Source organism: Oncorhynchus mykiss, chromosome 28 (genome assembly GCF_057628025.1).
Source record: "Oncorhynchus mykiss isolate SJ-2025 chromosome 28, ASM5762802v1, whole genome shotgun sequence".
Lineage (NCBI taxonomy): Eukaryota > Metazoa > Chordata > Actinopteri > Salmoniformes > Salmonidae > Oncorhynchus > Oncorhynchus mykiss.
The window spans coordinates 14,971,646-14,992,343 of NC_143049.1; the positions used below are offsets into that span (position 1 = coordinate 14,971,646).

Sequence of the window (20,698 nt, forward strand, 5' to 3'; positions counted from 1 at the left end):
AGATTATGTTGGAGGTTTACATTAAAGAACACCCTCTGTGTCCTGTTAGAAAAGTAACTCAATCCACAATATAGCAGGAGATATAAAGCCATAACACACATGTATTCCTAACAAGTCTATCAAAACAGCTCCCACAATTTTCTTATTATCAATTTCTCTCATCCAAAAATCAGTCATTTGTGTAAGGTACAATACACATGTTGAAAGCCCTTCCCTATAAGCGTGCTGAAAGTATGTTGTTAATTTGTTTGTGAAATAGCATTGTATCAGGTCAAACACCATTTTTCCAAAAGTTTACTTAGGGTTAGTAACAGGTTGATTGGTCGGCTGTTTGAGCCAGTAAAGGGTGATTTGCAATTAGCGGAAAGACTTTTGCTTTCCTCCAGGCCTCCACATTCCTGTAGGCTTAGATAAAAGAGAGGGCAAATAGGAGTGGCAATATAGTCCGCTATTATCCTTAGTAATTCTCCATCCAAGTCGTCAGACCCAGGCAGCATGTCATTGTTGAAAGAAAAAAACAAATATTTCACATTTTCCACACTCAATTTACAGAATTCAAAATTACAATGTTTGCCTTGCATTTGGTCAGTTATGTATGGATGTGTAGGTTCAGAACTTGTTGTCATGCCTACATTTGCTAATTTTGCCAATAGAAAAATCATTAAAGTAGTAGGCAATATCAGTGGGTTTTGTGATGAATGAGCCATCTGATTCAATGAATGGAGCCGAGTTTGCCTTTTTGCCCAAAACTTCATTTAAGGTCGCAAATTATTTTTATTATCATTCTTTATACATATTATATATATATATATATATATATATATATATATATATATATATATATATATATATATATATTTCTTTTTTTCTTTTTTCATAGTACAGTTTATCATTTTTGTTAAGTTTAGTCACATGATTTCTCAATTTACAGTAAGGTAGCCAATCAGCTGTGCAACCAGATCTTTTTGCCTCATCCCTCTCAATCATCGAAATGTGCAATGAATATGGTTCAAATCAAATCAAATCAAATTTTATTTGTCACATACACATGGTTAGCAGATGTTAATGCGAGTGTAGCGAAATGCTTGTGCTTCTAGTTCCGACAATGCAGTAATAACCAACAAGTAATCTAACTAACAATTCCAAAACTACTGTCTTGTACACAGTGTAAGGGGATAAAGAATATGTACATAAGGATATATGAATGAGTGATGGTACAGAGCAGCATAGGCAAGATACAGTAGATGGTATCGAGTACAGTATGTACAAATGAGATGAGTATGTAAACAAAGTGGCATAGTTTAAAGTGGCTAGTGATACATGTATTACATAAGGATACAGTCGATGATATAGAGTACAGTATATACGTATGCATATGAGATGAATAATGTAGGGTAAGTAACATTATATAAGGTAGCATTGTTTAAAGTGGCTAGTGATATATTTACATCATTTCCCATCAATTCCCATTATTAAAGTGGCTGGAGTTGAGTCAGTGTCAGTGTGTTGGCAGCAGCCACTCAATGTTAGTGTTGGCTGTTTAACAGTCTGATGGCCTTGAGATAGAAGCTGTTTTTCAGTCTCTCGGTCCCAGCTTTGATGCACCTGTACTGACCTCGCCTTCTGGATGATAGCGGGGTGAACAGGCAGTGGCTCGGGTGGTTGATGTCCTTGATGATCTTTATGGCCTTCCTGTGACATCGGGTGGTGTAGGTGTCCTGGAGGGCAGGTAGTTTGACCCCGGTGATGCGTTGTGCAGACCTCACCACCCTCTGGAGAGCCTTACGGTTGAGGGCGGAGCAGTTGCCGTACCAGGCGGTGATACAGCCCGCCAGGATGCTCTCGATTGTGCATCTGTAGAAGTTTGTGAGTGCTTTTGGTGACAAGCCAAATTTCTTCAGCCTCCTGAGGTTTAAGAGGCGCTGCTGCGCCTTCTTCACAATGCTGTCTGTGTGAGTGGACCAATTCAGTTTGTCTGTGATGTGTATGCCGAGGAACTTAAAACTTGCTACCCTCTCCACTACTGTTCCATCGATGTGGATAGGGGGGTGTTCCCTCTGCTGTTTCCTGAAGTCCACAATCATCTCCTTAGTTTTGTTGACGTTGAGTGTGAGGTTATTTTCCTGACACCACACTCCGAGGGCCCTCACCTCCTCCCTGTAGGCCGTCTCGTCGTTGTTGGTAATCAAGCCTACCACTGTTGTGTCGTCCGCAAACTTGATGATTGAGTTGGAGGCGTGCGTGGCCACGCAGTCGTGGGTGAACAGGGAGTACAGGAGAGGGCTCAGAACGCACCCTTGTGGGGCCCCAGTGTTGAGGATCAGCGGGGAGGAGATGTTGTTGCCTACCCTCACCACCTGGGGGCGTCCCGTCAGGAAGTCCAGTACCCAGTTGCACAGGGCGGGGTCGAGACCCAGGGTCTCGAGCTTGATGACGAGCTTGGAGGGTACTATGGTGTTGAATGCCGAGCTGTAGTCAATGAACAGCATTCTCACATAGGTATTCCTCTTGTCCAGATGGGTTAGGGCAGTGTGCAGTGTGGTTGAGATTGCATCGTCTGTGGACCTATTTGGGCGGTAAGCAAATTGGAGTGGGTCTAGGGTGTCAGGTAGGGTGGAGGTGATATGGTCCTTGACTAGTCTCTCAAAGCACTTCATGATGACGGAAGTGAGTGCTACGGGGCGGTAGTCGTTTAGCTCAGTTACCTTAGCTTTCTTGGGAACAGGAACAATGGTGGCCCTCTTGAAGCATGTGGGAACAGCAGACTGGTATAGGGATTGATTGAATATGTCCGTAAACACACCGGCCAGCTGGTCTGCGCATGCTCTGAGGGCGCGGCTGGGGATGCCGTCTGGGCCTGCAGCCTTGCGAGGGTTAACACGTTTAAATGTCTTACTCACCTCGGCTGCAGTGAAGGAGAGACCGCATGTTTTCGTTGCCGGCCGTGTCAGTGGCACTGTATTGTCCTCAAAGCGGGCAAAAAAGTTGTTTAGTCTGCCTGGGAGCAGGACATCCTGGTCCGTGACTGGGCTGGATTTCTTCCTGTAGTCCGTGATTGACTGTAGACCCTGCCACATGCCTCTTGTGTCTGAGCCGTTGAATTGAGATTCTACTTTGTCTCTGTACTGACGCTTAGCTTGTTTGATAGCCTTGCGGAGGGAATAGCTGCACTGTTTGTATTCGGTCATGTTACCAGACACCTTCCCCTGATTAAAAGCAGTGGTTCGCGCTTTCAGTTTCACGCGAATGCTGCCATCAATCCACGGTTTCTGGTTAGGGAATGTTTTAATCGTTGCTATGGGAACGACATCTTCAACGCACGTTCTAATGAACTCACACACCGAATCAGCGTATTCGTCAATGTTGTTGTCTGACGCAATACGAAACATGTCCCAGTCCACGTGGTGGAAGCAGCCTTGGAGTGTGGAGTCAGCTTGGTCGGACCAGCGTTGGACAGACCTCAGCGTGGGAGCCTCTTGTTTTAGTTTCTGTCTGTAGGCAGGGATCAACAAAATGGAGTCGTGGTCAGCTTTTCCGAAAGGGGGGCGGGGCAGGGCCTTATATGCGTCGCGGAAGTTAGAGTAACAATGATCCAAGGTCTTTCCACCCCTGGTTGCGCAATCGATATGCTGATAAAATTTAGGGAGTCTTGTTTTCAGATTAGCCTTGTTAAAATCCCCAGCTACAATGAATGCAGCCTCCGGATGAATGTTTTCCAGTTTGCAAAGAGTTAAATAAAGTTTGTTCAGAGCCATCGATGTGTCTGCTTGGGGGGGGATGTATACGGCTGTGATTATAATCGAAGAGAATTCTCTTGGTAGATAATGCGGTCTACATTTGATTGTGAGGAATTCTAAATCAGGTGAACAGAAGGATTTGAGTTCCTGTATGTTTCTTTCATCACACCATGTCACGTTAGTCATAAGGCATACGCCGCCGCCCCTCTTCTTACCAGAAAGTTGTTTGTTTCTGTCTGCGCGATGTGTGGAGAAACCCGTTGGCTGCACCGCTTCGGATAGAGTCTCTCCAGTGAGCCACGTTTCCGTGAAGCAAAGAACGTTACAGTCTCTGATGTCCCTCTGGAATGCTACCCTTGCTCGGATTTCATCAACCTTGTTGTCAAGAGACTGGACATTGGCAAGAAGAATGCTAGGGAGTGGTGCACGATGTGCCCGTCTCCGGAGTCTGACCAGAAGACCGCCTCGTTTCCCTCTTTTTCGGAGTTTTTTTTTTTTTGCGTCGCTGCATGGAATCCACTCAGTTGTCCTGTTTGTAAGGCAGAACACAGGATCCGCGTCGCGAAAAACATATTCTTGGTAGTACTGATGGTGAGTTGATGCTGATCTTATATTCAGTAGTTCTTCTCGACTGTATGTAATGAAACCTAAGATGAGCTGGGGTACTAATGTAAGAAATAACACGTAAAAAAACAAAAAACTGCATAGTTTCCTAGGAACGCGAAGCGAGGCGGCCATCTCTGTCGGCGCCGGAAGTTAATCGGTTGATTTTTAAGGTTAGGGAAAAGTGCAATTAATAGTGCCACATTCCATGATTTCAATATAAATGTATGTATTTATGGTTGTTTATAATTTTTTCTTGCATTTCAATCATTATATGTGTAATTGTTTTTAACCATCGAGTGTTTTAATTAATACTTAAGTGATCTGTCTGTTACACAAAAAAAATCAATTCAATCATAACATTTTTAAATTCCTCATCAAACCACAGGGATTTAACAGTTTTTACAGTCATTTAATAATGGGTGCACGCTTATTAGTAACTGAAATAAGCAATTCAGTAAATTATTCAAGTGCAGCATCGGGATGTTCCTCATTACACACATCAGACCAACAAATATTTTTCACATCTTCAAAATAGGAATAATTTCAAAACCTTGTTTGAAAGTTGAGAATGACACAAATATTAATTTTCACAAAGTCTGCTGCCTCAGTTTGTATGTTGGCAATTTGCATATACTCCAGAATGTTATGAAGAGTGATCAGAAGAATTGCAATTAATTGCAAAGTCCTTCTTTGCGATGCAAATTAACTGAATCTCAAAATAACATTTCCACTACATTTTAGCCCTGCCACAAAAGGACCAGCTGACATGTCAGTGATTCTCTCGTTAACACAGGTGTGAATGTTGACGAGGACAAGGCTGGAGATCACTGTAATGCTGATTTAGTTCAAATAACAGACTGGATGCTTCAAAAGGAGGGTGGTGCTTGGAATCATTGTTCTTCCTCTGTCAACCACAGTTACCTGCAAGGAAACACGTGCCGTCATCATTGCTTTGTACAAAAAGGGCTTCAGATGGCAAGGATATTGCTGCCAGTAAGATTGCACCTAAATCAACCATTTATCGGATCATCAAGAACTTCAAGGAGAGCGGTTCAATTGTTGTGAAGAAGGATTCAGGGCGCCCAAGAAAGTCAAGCAAGCGCCAGAACCGTCTCCTAAAGTTGATTCAGCTGCGGGATCGGGGCACCACCAGTACAGAGCTTGCTCAGGAATGGCAGCAGGCAGGTGGGAGTGCATCTGCACGCACAGTGAGGCAAAAACTTTTGGAAGATGGCCTGGTGTCAAGAAGGGCAGCAAAGAAGCCACTTCTCTCCGGGAAAAACATCAGGGACAGACTGATATTCTGCAAAAGGTACAGGGATTGGACTGCTGAGGACTGGGGTAAAGTCATTTTCTCTGATGAATCCCCTTTCCAATTGTTTGGGGCATCTGGAAAAAAGCTTATCCGGAGAAGACAAGGTGAACGCTACCAACAGTCCTGTGTCATGCCAACAGTAAAGCATCCTGAGACCATTCATGTGTGGGGTTGCTTCTCAGCCAAGGGAGTGGGCTCATTCACAATTATGCCTAAGATCACAGCCATGAATAAAGAATGGTACCAACACATCCTCTGAGAGCAACTTCTCCCAACCATCCAGGAACAGTTTGGTGATGAACAATGCATTTTCCAGCATGATGGATCACCTTGCAATAAGGCAGAAGTCCTAAATAAGTGGCTCGGGGAACAAAACATTGATATTTTGGGTCCATGGCAAGAAAATTCACCAAACATTAATCCCATTGAGAACTTGTGGTCAATCCTCAAGAGGCGGGTGAACAAACAAAACCCCACAAATTCTGGCAAATTCCAAGCATTGATTATGCAAGAATGGGCTGCCATCAGTGGCCCAGAAGTTAATTGACAGCATGCCAGGGCAGATTGCAGAGGTCTTGAAAAAGAAGGGTCAACACTCCAAATATTGACTCTGCATCAACTTCATGTAATTGTCAATAAAAGCCTTTGACACTTATGAAATGCTTGTAATTATACTTCAGTATTCAATAGTAACATCTGACAAAAATATCTAGACACTGAAGCAGCAAACTTGGTGAAAATTAATATTTGTGTCATTCTCAAAACTTTTGGCCACGACTGCACACTATTTTTGATTCCGTCTGGAACTTTAGTTTTCCCAGATATGACTATTATATTATAATCACTATATCTGATGGGTGTGGATACTGATTTAGAGCACATTTCTGCAGCATTAGTAAAGATGTGGTCAATACTAAGGATTCATGTCACTACGCCACAAAGATTTCACATCAAGTGAACCTGATATTTAGTAATGATAGTGTAACTTTGATCGCCAATGACGTTGTACATTTTGAAGCAGGCCGCTCATAATTTCAGAGCATTATAATGTTCCTCAATTAATTCTGTGAATTTCAGCAGTAGGTCGAGGCTATCTAGACACATAGCACTCTCAGGACGCACCCAGAGTAGACTATAGAGTTGTCAAATCATACAAACTTTGTAACGGCAGTCAAACAAAAGTTTAATGACCAAAGTTGCTAAGGTTGCGAGATAAATTCTAACGAATGACAGAATGTCCTATTTGGCAAAATCGAGTTGATGATTATACAGAAAGCAGATCAGGACATGAATAACAGCGAGATGAAGAGAGGAAATTGTTTCAATATCAAGGTATCTTAACGGGGACCATTCTACTCTCATAACGTTCGTTGATCACACATTCTATACCGAAGCTCTCATATGGGCAGCAATTACGAGACAGCACAGAGAAGCGTGGGACATGTTATAGCGGTATTTTGACATGTAAAGGCAAGACATGCTTTGATAATGCAACATATGGATTACATAATAAAGTAAGTAATTTTCATGTGAGACAGGAGTCATGATTTTGAGTTTGTTGGATTGGGACGATAAGAAACTAGCCTAGGCTCTACATGTGGCTATATAAGGAACATGTATGGGCCTTATATAGCCACATGTAGAGCCTAGGCTAGTTTCTTATCGTCCCAATTCTTTATATTTTTACTACATGAGTCAATAAATATATTAATAATACACTTGACTTAGGCTACATTATTGCATGTTAAAAGTTTCTGATCAGATAGATGATCAAACAAATAAATGAGATACCACTTCCACTTGTCCTGACAGAGATAAATGATCCAAATATATAGACAGATTCAGTGAAAAAAAATCACATTGATTGATAATCAGACAAGTCACAGGCTTTTGGTTGGGAGTAGGCCAGGCAACTGCCCGCATGAAGAGCAAGACTTGAATAACATGGTGCCATGTTTCATGAGCGGAAATAAAAGATCCCATACATTTTCCATATGCACAAAAAGCGTATTTCTCTCAAATTCTGTGCACACATTTGTTTACAGTCCTGTTACTGAGCATTTCTCCTTTGCCAAGTTAATCCATCCACCTGACAGGTGTGGCATATCAAGTAGCTGATTAAACAGCACAATCATTACATAGGCGCACCTTGTGCTGGGTACAATAAAAAGCCACTCAAATGTGCAGTTTTGTCACAACACAATGCCACAAATGTCTCAAGTTTTGAGGGAGTGTGCAATTGGCATGCTGACAGCAGGAATGTCCACCAGAGACGTTGCATGTACATTTCTCCACAATAAGCCACGTCCAACGCTGTTTTAGAGAACTTTGCAGTATGTCCAACAGGCCTCACAATCGCAGACCACGTGTATGGCGTTGTGTGGGTAAGCAGTTTGCTGATTTCAACATTGTGACATCAGCAACGTTGTAGTGATGGTGGGGTTATGGTATGGGCAAGCGGTGGAATTATGGTATGGGCAAGCAAAAGCTACTGACAACGAACACAATAGCATTTTGTCAATAGAAATTTGACAAATGCATAGAGATACCACGACGAGATCGAGGACAATTGTCGTGCGATTCATCCACCGCCATCAGCATGATAATGCATGGACCCATGTCGCAAGGATCTGTAAACAATTCCTGGAAGCTTAAAATGTCCCAGTTCTTCCATGGCCTGCATACTTACCAGACATGTTACCCATTGAGCATATTTGGGATGCTCTGGATCGACATGTACGACAGCATGGTGCAGTTCATGCCAATATCCAGCAACTTCGCACAGCCATTGAAGAGTGGGCCAAAATTTCACAGGCCACAATCAACAGCCTGATCAACTCCATGTGAAGGAGATGTGTTGGGCTGCATGAGGCAAATGGTCACACCAGATACTGACTGGTTTTCTGATCCACGCCCCTACCTTTTTCTTAAGGTATCTGTGACCAACCGATGCATATCTGTATTCCCAGTCATGTGAAATCCATAGATTAGGACCTAATTAATTTATTTAAATTGACTGATTTCCTTATATGAACTGTGACTCAGGAAAATCATTGAAATTCTTTATATTTTTGTTCAGTGCGGTAAACTTCTGCTACAGCTTAGTATGAAACGTAGCCGTAATGCTGAGGCGGCATTGGCACGCACTACGCTCTTAAACTCTTGATGGTTGCTAAGCAGCGCCAGTTAACCATCCTCCTGCCAGTAGTTAACTTTGCAAAGCATTTCACTTCTACCATCTCTTCACATAGCCCACCACTAAGCATGCGCTGTTTTCTTAACCACAACTGGATGGATCCATAAAGAATTAATGTGGGAATAAATATCAATGAATTTTGAAAATATTGGAATAAAGTAGGCTAATGCATTTGAAGGCATGTATCAAATTGTTGCTTACTGAAACTCCCAAAGTCATCCAACCGTTCTAATACATTTGAAGCAATAGCCTACCCACGTGTGGAAAACCAGATGATAATTTCAGCACGATTTTGATTAGGACAGTGCCATCGCGCTGCTTTGAGACAAGTGTGGAAACTCGTCTCGATAAATCAATCAATGTCAGATTTTTGTTTTCACCGAATCTCCGTTTGTATATTTGTAGGGCTGTCCCCAACTGCAAAAAATCTTGGTCGACCGAAAAGTAGTTTGTTCTTTCGACAACTCGATTGGTCAAAATATGTATTTTTATATGTAACTTTTTCCACATTTTGTTATATGTAACCTTATCCACATTTTGTTACATTACAGCCTTATTCTGAAATGTATTAAATAACATTTTCCCCAATCAATCTACACACAATATCCCATAATGGCAAAGTGAAAACAGGTTTAGAATTTTTTTCTAATTCATAAAAAATAAAAAACAGGAATACCTTATTTACATAAGTATTCAAAATTGAGCTCAGGTGCATCCTGTTCCGATTGATCATCCTTGAGATGTTTCTACAAGTTGATTGGAAAGGGAGATATATTGTCAGTTGTCCAACAATGTATTCAACTGAAATATGTCTTCCGCATTTAACCCAACCCCTCTGAATCAGAGAGGTGCGGGCTGCTGCCTTAATCGACATCCACGTCTTCAGCGCCCGGGTAACAGTGGATTAACTACCTTGCTCAGGGGCAGAACGACATATTTTTACCTTGTCAGCTCGGGGATTCGATCCAGCATTGGATGGAGCTCACTTGTGTAAATTCAATTGATTGGACATGATTCGGAAAGGCACTCACCTGTGTATATAAGGTCCCACAGTTGACAGTGCATGTCAGAGCAGAAACCAAGCCACGAGGTTGAAGGAATTGTCTGTGGAGCTCCGAGACAGGATTGTGCAAAGGCACAAATCTGGGGAAGGGTATGAAAAAAATGATTGAAGGTCCCAAGAACACAGTGGCCTCCATCATTCTTAAAATGGAAGAAGTTTGGAACCATCAAGACTCCTCCTAGGGCTGGCCGCCCGGCCAAACTGGCACATCGGGGGAGAATGGCCTTGGTAAGGGAGGTGACCAAGAACCCGATGGTCACTCTGATAGAGTTCCAGAGTTCCTATGTGGAGATGGGAGAACCTTCCAGAAGGAGAACCATCTCTGCAGCACTCCACCAATCAGGCCTTTATGGTAGATTGGCCAGAAGGAAGCCACTCCTCAGGAAAAGGCACATGACAGCCCGCTTGGAGTTTGACAAAAGGCACCAATAGGACTCATGAGAAACAAGATTCTCTGGTCTGATGAAACCAAGATTGAACTCTTTGGCCTGAATGCCAAGCGGCACATCTGGAGGAAACCTGGCCAATACCATCCCAGCGGTGAAGCATGGTGTGTTTTTCAGCATCAGGGACTGGGAGACTAGTCAGTATTGAGGGAAAGAAGAACAGAGCAAAGTACAGAGATCCTTGATGAAAACCTGCTCCAGAGCGCTCAGGACTTCAGACTGTGGCGGAGGTTCACCTTCCAACAGGACAACAACCTTAACTTCTTGGTGACAGGGGGAAGTATTTTCACGTCCGGATGAAATGCATGCCCAAATTCAACTGCCTGCTTACTCATGCCCAGAAGATAAGATATGCATATTATTAGTAGATTTGGATAGAAAACACTCTGAAGTTTCTAAAACTGTTTGAATCATGTATGTGAGTATAACAGAACTTATTTAGCAGACAAAACCCAGAGGACAAACCATTCAGATTTTTTTATATTTTCAATGGGTTTTCATTGGGAATCCAGAATTCTAAGGGACCTTCTTGCAGTTCCTAGCTTCCACTGGATGTCAACAGTCGTTAGAAATTGGTTGAGGTTTTTCCTTTGTGTAATGAAGAAGTACGGAATTCTTGAACAAGGGTCACTTGAAGTGTACTGTTAGATGGAGGCGGATGACCAGAAAGCTAGCTACAGTTTGTTTTCCTCCTGTATTGAACACAGATCATTGTCTTCAATTTTGATTCTTTCCGTAAAAAAATACATAATGGTGTATTACAAAAGTAGTTTGAAATGTTTTGACAAAGTTTACAGGTAACTTTTGAGATATTTTGTAGTCAAGTTGAGCAAGTTGGAACCGGTGTTTTTCTGGATCAAACGCGCCAAATAAATTGACATTTTGGATATATATCGACGGAATTAACTTCTTATGGCTGCAGGGGCAGTATTGAGTAGCTTGGATGAAAAGGTGCCAAGAGTAAACGGCCAGCTTCTCGGTCTCAGTTGTTAATATATGCATATTATTATTAGTATTGGATAGAAAACACTCTAAAGTTTCCAAAACTGTCAAAATATTGTCTGTGAGTATAACAGAACTGATTTTGCAGGCGAAACCCTCAGGAAAATCAAACCAGGAAGTGGCTTCTATTTTGAAAACTCCATGTTCCATAGCCTGCCTTTGCTCCATTTAAAGGGATATCAACCAGATTCCTTTTCCTATCGCTTCCTCAAGGTGTCAAGTCTTCAGACATAGTTTCAGGCTTTTATTTTCAAAAATGAGCCAGAAAGATAACATCGCGTCAGGTGTTCGCATGAGCAACAGAGTTTGGGCAGCCATTGCCTTTCCCTCTCCTACTGAAAAATACAGTTGCGGTTGATATATTATCGATTATATAATTTAAAAACTGATTACAAAAAAACGTTTGACATGTTTCTGTGGACATTACGGAAACTATCTGGTATTTGTCTGCGTTGTCGTGACCGCTCTTTCCTGTGGATTTCTGAACATAACGCGCCAAACAAATGGAGGTATTTTGGATATAAAAATAATCTTTATGGAACAAAAGGAACATTTATTGTGTAACTGGGAGTCTCGTGAGTGAAAACATCCGAAGATCATCAAAGATAAACAATTGCTTTTCTGATTTCCGTGACCAAGCTACTTGATGCTAAGTGTACATAATGTTTTGTCGAGCGATCGATAAACTTACACAAACGCTTGGATTGCTTTCGCTGTAAAGCATATTTTCAATATCTGACACGACAGGTGGATTAACAAAAGGCTAAGCTGTGTTTTCCTTTATTGCACTTGTGATTTCATGAATATAAATCTTTTTAGTAATATTGTTTGAATGTGGCGTTATGCAATTAAGCGGTTGTTGATGACAATTATCCCGTTAACCTCTCTGGGATATATGGTACTCTAGTGTCCCACCTGGCCAAAAGCCAGGGAAAATGCAGAGTGCCAAATTCAAATAAATTACTATAAAAATCAAACTTTCATTAAATCACAAATTCACTTGTTGTGAATCCAGCCAACATGTCAGATTTCAAAAAGGCTTTTCGGCGAAAGCAAACAATGCTATTATCTGAGGATAGCACCTCCGTAAACAAAGAGAGAAAAGCCTATTTCAACCCTGCAGGCGTGACACAAAACGCAGAAATAAAAATATAATTCATGCCTTACCTTTGACGAGCTTCTGTTGTTGGCACTCCAATATGTCCCATAAACATCACAAATGGTCCTTTTGTTCGATTAACTTGTTATGGCTGCAATACCGTTAAGCACTGTGATGGACATTTTTATGTTTGTGCTTTTTTAATAACCAATTTCTGTGTTCATGCAAATTAACACCAGGGAGAAATCCTCACTGTAGTATCTGCAATTTGGCAGTACTCCCAAACCCATGATTTGAGAACGATCTCTCAGTTTCAAGGTCTCCGCTTATAATAATTATGAATAATGAATAAGCAACATCATGCAATTATTACTTTGTGTGTCAGTAAATAAAATAATTAACGGGACTGCCCCATTGCAGCTCCTGATCGACATGTATACTGGCTGCACTCAGTTGGTTGGAACCTCTCCAGCTTGCTGATAATAAACAGAATAATTAATTTAAGACTGACTTCGAGTGTCCCTGTGTAAAATTTCCACAACAATTTGACGTCAACAAACAGGATGATTGATTCTGCCTGCGGAGCTTTCCAGTGAGGGTCTGCGAGGAGAAGTGGTGCCACGTTTTATGAAGTGTGAGGGAAATTCCTCTCCACACCCCTACCTGGGCTTGAACCAGGGACACATTGACAACAGCCACCCTCGAAGCATCGTTACCCATCGCTCCACAAAGCCGCGGCCCTTGCAGAGCAAGGGGAACAACTACTTCAAGGTCTCAGAGCGAGTTACGTCACTGATTGAAACGCTATTAGCGCGCACCCCGCTCACTAGCTAGCCATTTCACATCGGTTACACCAGCCTGTTCTCGGGAGTTGATAGATTGAAGTGATAAACGGCTCAATGCTTGAAGCACAGCGAAGAGCTGCTGGCAAACGCACGAAAGTGCTGTTTGAATGAATGCTTACGAGACTGCTGCTGCCTACCACCGCTCAGTCAGACTGCTCTATCAAATATCAAATCAGACTTAATTATAACATAATAACACACAGAAATACTGTCAAATCCAGATATGGCCAAATCCAGAAACTAATTTTGAAAACAAAAATAAAAAAATATTCTTTCAGTGAAATATTTTATCGTATTTTATCTAACGGGTGGCATCCATAAGTCTAAATATTCCTGTTACATTGCACAACCTTCAATGTATTGTCATAATTACGCAAAATTCTGGCAAATTAGTTCGCAATGAACGCAAGAGAAGTGACAGTTTCCCTAGTTTAATAATGCCTGCTAACCTGGATTTCTTTTAACTAAATATGCAGGTTTAAAAATATATCCTTGTGTATTGATTTTAAAGAAAGGCATTGATGTTTATGGTTAGCTACATACGTGCAACGATTAAATTTTTTTCGCAAATGCGCATTTGTTAAACACCATAGGACCACACAGCTGTCATACAGCTCAGAAAGGAGACGCGTTCTGTCTCCTAGAGATGAACATACTTTGGTGCGAAAAGTGCAAATCAATCCCAGAACAGCAAAGGACCTTTTGAAGATGCTGGAGTTAACCAGTACAAAAGTATCTATATCCACAGTAAAACGAGTCCTATATCGACATAACCTGAAAGTCCGCTCAGCACGGAGGAAGCCACTGCTCCAAAACCGTCATAAAAATTACAGACTACGGTTTGCAACTGCACATGGATACAAAGATTGTACGTATTGGAGAAATGAAACAAAAATAGTGACCATTGTTACTTTTGGAGGAAAAAGGGGGAGGCTTGCAAGCCGAAGAACACCATCCCATCCGTGAAGGGGGTGGCAGCATCATGTTGTGGGGGTGCTTTGCTGCAGGAGGGGCTGGTGCACTTCACAAAATAGATGGCATTATGAGGCAGGAAAATGATGTGGATATATTGAAGCAACATTTCAAGACATCAGTCAGTAAGTTAAAGCTTGGTCGCAAATGGGTCTTCCAAATGGACAATGACCCCAAGCAAACTTCCAACGTTGTGGCAAAACGGCTTAAGGACAACAAAGTCAAGGTATTGGAGTGGCCATCACAAAGCCCTGACCTCAATCCAATAGAAAATGTGTGGGCAGCACTGAAAAAGCGTGTGCGAGCAAGGATGCCTACAAACCTGACTCAGTCACACCAGCTCTGTCAGGAGGAATGGGCCAAAATTCACCCAACTTATTGTGGGAAGCTTGTGGAAAGCTACCCGAAACGTTTGACCCAAGTTAAACAATTGAAAGGCAATGCTACCAAATACTAATTGAGTGTATGTAAACTTTTGACACACTGGGAATGTGATCAAATGAAATAAAAGCTGAAATACATCACTCTCTACTATTATTCTGACATTTCACATTCTTAAAATAAAGTGGTGATCCTAACTGACCTAAAACAGGGTATTTTTACTAGGATTAAATGCCAGGATTTGTGAAAAACTGAGTTTAAATGTATTCGGCTAAGGTGTATGTAAATTTCCGACTTCAACTGTATATAGTACCAGTAAAAAGTGTGGACAAACGTACCCATTCTAGGGTTTTTATTTCATTTGACTATTTTCTACATCGTAGAATATTAGTGAAGACATCTAAACTATGGAAAAACACTAACGGAATAATGTAGTAACCAAAATAGTAGCCACCCGTTGCCTTGATGAAAGCTTTTGCACACTCTTGGCATTCTCGCAACCAGCTTCATGAAGTAGTCACCTGGATGGCATTATAATTAACAGGTGTGGCTGATAAAAAACAAATTCTTAATGCAAGAGCCAATCAGTTTTGTTGTGACATGGTAGGGTAGGTATACAGAAAATAGTCAAATTTGGTAAAAGACCAAGTCCACATCACAGGAAAGGAAGACCCAGAGTTACCTCTGCTGCAGAGGATAAGTTCATGAGAGTTAACTGTACCTCAGATTGCAGCCCAAAAAAATGCTTCAGAGTTCAAGTAACAGACACATCTCAACGTCAACTGTTCAGAGTAGACTGTGTGAATCAGGCCTTCATGGTAGAATTGCTGCAAAGAATCCACTACCAAAGGACACTAATAATAAGAAGAGACTTGCTTGGGCCAAGTGATTGGCTCAAACACATTAAAACTTCTTATGGCTGCAGGGGCAGTATTGAGTAGCTTGGATGAAAGGTGCCCAGAGGTGCCCAGGGTCAACGGCCTGCTCCTCAGTCCCAGTTGCTAATATATGCATATTATTATTAGTATTGGATAGAAAACACTCTGAAGTTTCTAAAACTGTTTGAATGATGTCTGTGAGTCTAACGGAACTCACATGGCAGGCGAAAACCTGAGAAGAAATCCAAACAGGAAGTTTGGAGGTTGGTCGATTTTCAAACCAGCCCCTATTGAATACACAGTGGCATATGGATAAAGTTGCACTTCCTAGGGCTTCCACTAGATGTCAACCGTCTTTAGAAACTTGAATGAGGCTTCTACTGTGTTGTGGAGCCAGATGGGAGTTCTTTGAGTCAGTGGTCTGGCAGAGAGCCAGGTCCTGGTCAAGCGCATTTCACATGATAGCGACACAGCAGTTGCATTAAGGAGAGGTATATCTATATTTCCATGTCTAACAATTGTATTTATCCACATTTATAATGAGTATTTCTGTAAAATGATGTGGCTCTCTGCAATATCACCAGATGTTTTTGGAAGTAGTGAACGTAACGCGCCAATGTATACTGAGATTTTTTGATATAAATATGAACTTTATCAAACAAAACATACATGTATTGTGTAACATGAAGTCCTATGAGTGTCATCTGATGAAGATCATCAAAGGTTAGTGATGAATTTTATCTCTATTTGTGCTTTTTGTGACTCCTCTCTTTGGCTGGAAAAATGGCTGAATTATTCTGTGAGTTGGTGGTGACCTAACATAATCGTTTGTGCTTTTGCTGTAAAGCCTATTTGAAATCGAACACTGTGGTGGGATTAACAACAAGATTACGTTTAAAACGGTATAAAATACATGTATGTTTGAGGAATTTTAATTTTGAGATTTTTGTTGTTTTGAATTTGGCACTTTCACTGGCTGTTGTCATATCGATCCCGTTAACGGGATTGCAGCCCTAAGAAGTTTTTAAGAAGGAAAGAAATACACAAATGAACTTTTAAAGGCACACTTGTTAATTGAAATGCATTCCAGGTGACTGTCTCATGAAGCTGGTTGGTCATTTTTTTTTAAACAAGCAAAATACCATAAATCCTATGTGAAAGATGTAGCCTACCGAATCCATCAGTAGGCAAAAGCCTTTTGGTGATAATCTGCAGATCAATTATGAAAACATTTGATGAAGAAAGCTCCTGAGTGGCGCAGCGGTCTAAGGCACAGCATCTCAGTGGTTGAGGAGTCACTACAGACACCCTGGTTCAATTCCAGCCTGTATCACAACCGGCCGTGATTGGGTGTCCCATAGCACAATTGGTCCAGCATCGTCTGGGTTTGGCCGACGTAGGCCGTCATTGTAAATAATAATTTGTTCTTATTAACTGACTTTCCTAGTAAAATAAAATATTAAATATATATATATAAATATATTTTTTTTTTCATCACTGCAGGAACAATAGGTATACGGAGAGCCTCATTCTGGTCCAAATTTTGGAAAATTTGTGCCCTCACAGAATCCAGCCATAAAAACAGAAATCAACAATATAAAAAAATATATTGACCTTAGTAGGGAATCAACTACAGTGCGGAGAACAAGTATTTGATACACTGCCGATGTTGCAGGTTTTCCTACTTACAAAGCATGTAGAGGTCTGTAATTTTTATCATAGGTACACTTCAACTGTGAGAGACGGAATCTAAAACAAAAATCCCATTGTATGATTTTTAAGTAATTCATTTGCATTTTATTGCATGACATAAGTATTTGATCACCTACCAACCAGTAAGAACTCCGGCTCTTCCCTTTGTGAGGATTCTACATACCCCGTAGTCTTGTGAAAACAATGTGATTAGATTGTTAACATAGCTAAAACGAGCCTGACTCAAAGCAGCCTCAAATGTTTCCAGCCAATACATTTTTTATTAAATAACATTACAGCTCTGAAGTTCACAAGCAACGAGACACTTTGGCTTTGGTTAAAGGCAAGTAGGCTACAAATGCATACTAGTAGTAGTCATTTCCCCTGCTCAAGTAATCTACACATTCTGGGTGATGAGATACAACGTTGTCACCTCACTGGCTTCTTCTCTGACGAGCTCTCATTGGCTATTGCTGGTCACCGTTCTCAAAACTTGCACATCTCAAACTACGGGACGTCTGGGACAACTCAAAGACGGGATCAGTAGCCCTCAGATTGTGTCTCTGACCTGCTCACATTAAACGAGAGTAGAGGAGACTGCACGACCCGAGTAGAGGAATTTTCTCGGATCTCATAAACTTGTCTGGGACAGCTAAATCGGGGCCAAAATCTTGTAGTGTACGCCCGGCTTTACAGTTAGTTTACCATGTAAACACTCACAACAGGCCATCATATTCAACCTCATAGGGACTTCATGGTAGATTAAAAAATATATCAGACATGTTGCTGAACTCTACCTGCTCTTGCCCTTCTGGAGAGGAGGCGGCACTCTAGGGGATCGACCAGGAGCTCTGGACTTGAGTGAAGCCCCAGTGGAGCGCTCCCTGATGGGGGTACAGTAGACCCTCTGAACCACCACCTCCACATCCTGCCCCACTGACCCAGCCTGGCCCAGGCCCTCGATGGCCTCTAGGAGCGAATGACACCCTCTGCTGCTGGCTGCACCTGGGCCACCCTGGCTGCATAAAGACTGGAGATTTGGATAGAGGAAAAAAACACAATTATTGGACTCGGACATCATATTGTACCTGGACAAACATGGGAGAATATTTGTGTTACCGAATTAAGATTTGAGACACTGACAACATAGCAGGTCTTCTTCCACACTATACTTTACCCCACTGGTACTAATTGTGACTGTAGAGTGCAGACCACCAAAATAATAGGGCTAATCAAACCTGGGTTAACATCAATAGAATATAACTTTATTGTCCATTCTAGGTGGAATATCTGCCAGTAAATATAGTGAAACCCAACCCACCTGTTTGACCGTGCCATCTCCCTCTGGTGAAGTCTTGTTGATCTCAAGCTGGCCAAATGACCTGGTCAGAGAGTATGGGTTGCATCTCTCCACTGGAACAAGGGCTCTGGGGAGGGACATGCTGGTTTGCTTGGTGTCAGAGTATACCTTCTGGCTGAAGTGTGTGTTGAGAATAATTCTATTATGTTGGCCCTCAATCATGAGACTTTGCCTGTAGAGAAAAAAAGGTTCATTTTGAAATATAGAGTAGAAGTTGTGTTGTACCAAATCTTGTTTAGTAAATTGACAGAAAACTATAGATGGTATTTGACTCGGTCATCTGTCACACACGCAACATTCAGGTTAAAAGGAGTGGAAAGATTGAGTAAACTAAAAGTATAGATTTTAGGGGGGGGGCTCTGTTCTTGCATAAGACTGCAGCGGCAGGAAGGCTGAAGAAGACGTATGATGAATGTCAAATGTAGATCGATTGATAAGCAGGCAGCCGCCTCCACCTCCATCGGTCTCCTCACTCTCTAAACACCCTACCCTCAGGCACGTAGCAGATTCAGGTGGGTTAGCCTGCCCCCATGCTCCATGGAAAAATGCAATTGAACTGATAAGTTTGGAATCTTTCGCTGTATAGAAAGCTGCATTTTTCATTTCCACAACAGTGAATTCAGACAGGCTGTTCCGGATACTGTGAAAAGCGGCAAGCCTGACCAAACATGCTTCACAGTACGCTCCAAATCCCTCAGAGATAGTGGAGCTGTTTTTTTTATGTGGTTGTTAACACTTTCTTTCTTCCTGTTATTTTTTATAAACACCCTCAATTCAAATTCAGAATAGCAGCCTGCGTACATTTCAGTTGGGGCTTAATAAAACTAGAAAGGAAATGTGTGCATTGCATGTCATTTGACGATCCTTTGCATGTAATGAGGCTGATCAATGTCTATTTTTTGTTTCCCTTTTATATCAGGAGAAACCATACTCACATTAATCAAGTAGCTAGAGAAAAATACTTAAAACATGTTTTATCAACAGTCAAGCATTTCAGCTTGTTAAGAATATTCACTTCACACCCATGTGAACAATAATTTACCAGACAATGTCCATCCTTTGAAAGCAATCCATCTAATTCAGATCGCATTATTTCTCTAAGTGTTTATTATGTGGATGATACAAAGGTCTGACTCAATATTTATTTTGATGTGACATAGGTAATAACATGGCTTATAGTTGACTCAGGGTCAACCGCAGTCTCTGTGGCTTCAGCTTACATGTGCCAGCCTGCCTCTGACTGGTGATAAGATGGAGGAGCCAGGGTAATAAAATCACACTTCATACAATGTAGACTACAGTTGCTTTCAATATAACAAATTTGATATTTGAGGTAATTGAGTAAACTTTAAAAAAAAAATAAGTTATCTAATATTCAGTAGGTGCACATTTCTGGTAGTGTCAATCATCAGGAAATTATAAATAATAGATTGTTTTAAATGTTGTCCAGAAGTGAACAAGTGCACACACTATAGTTCCACACGTGCAATGTTTTAGTTATCATTTAGCCTAAGACTTATCAATGTTAATAAAGCCTATTAATATAAATAGGGTGCTTCATTACACTCAATTAGTGTCAGTATCAAGGTTTTGAAAAACCTGTTTTCTACATTTAATCTATCAGTGTCAAGGCTATCCTAAAGGAGCAACAGGAAGTGTGACCCTGCACAGTGCAGGTGACTGTTGGGAACTAGTACACGTTCACTACGTGTCATCAGACAGGTAGTTAGGTTAAGGAGTGGCTGCTTTCGTCAGAGGCCGAGTCAGTGAGGTGAATAATGTCTGCAGGTATTTCCACTCTGCTGCTGGCTGTCTGTGCTCTCTGCCCACTCACAAGGAGTGGGAGGCGGAAGGAGGGAGGGGCCCGGCCCACTCAGTGAAGGAGTATGGGGGAGGGAACAATTCACGTGTCACACAGGAAGCCGATAGACAAAAGATCAATTTTACAAGCATCGCTAATTTGATGAATTCCTGGGTTTTTCCACTTCTGGCTGTTCTTTTTGGCTATTGTTATAGTCTCGCTACTGTTATTTTTCACTGTCTTTTTTGCTGTTGTTTTTATTTATTTACTTACTTATTGTTCACCTAATACCTTTTTTGAGTCTG

At 41.4% G+C, this 20,698-nt stretch overlaps 1 protein-coding gene across 5 annotated transcripts in view; it reads right to left on the reverse strand.

Moving 5' to 3' along the window:
* spidr (scaffold protein involved in DNA repair) overlaps nt 1-20,698 on the reverse strand; it is an 85,515-nt gene that overhangs the window by 28,248 nt on the left and 36,569 nt on the right. For all 5 annotated transcript variants that reach the window (XM_021589233.3, XM_036966699.2, XM_090225461.1 and 2 more), the window contains 2 exons: nt 18,554-18,764; nt 18,030-18,262 (listed from right to left, as the gene is read on the reverse strand). In XM_021589233.3, coding sequence (XP_021444908.3) covers nt 18,030-18,262; nt 18,554-18,764 — 444 coding nt within the window. The remainder of the gene's footprint in view (nt 1-18,029; nt 18,263-18,553; nt 18,765-20,698) is intronic.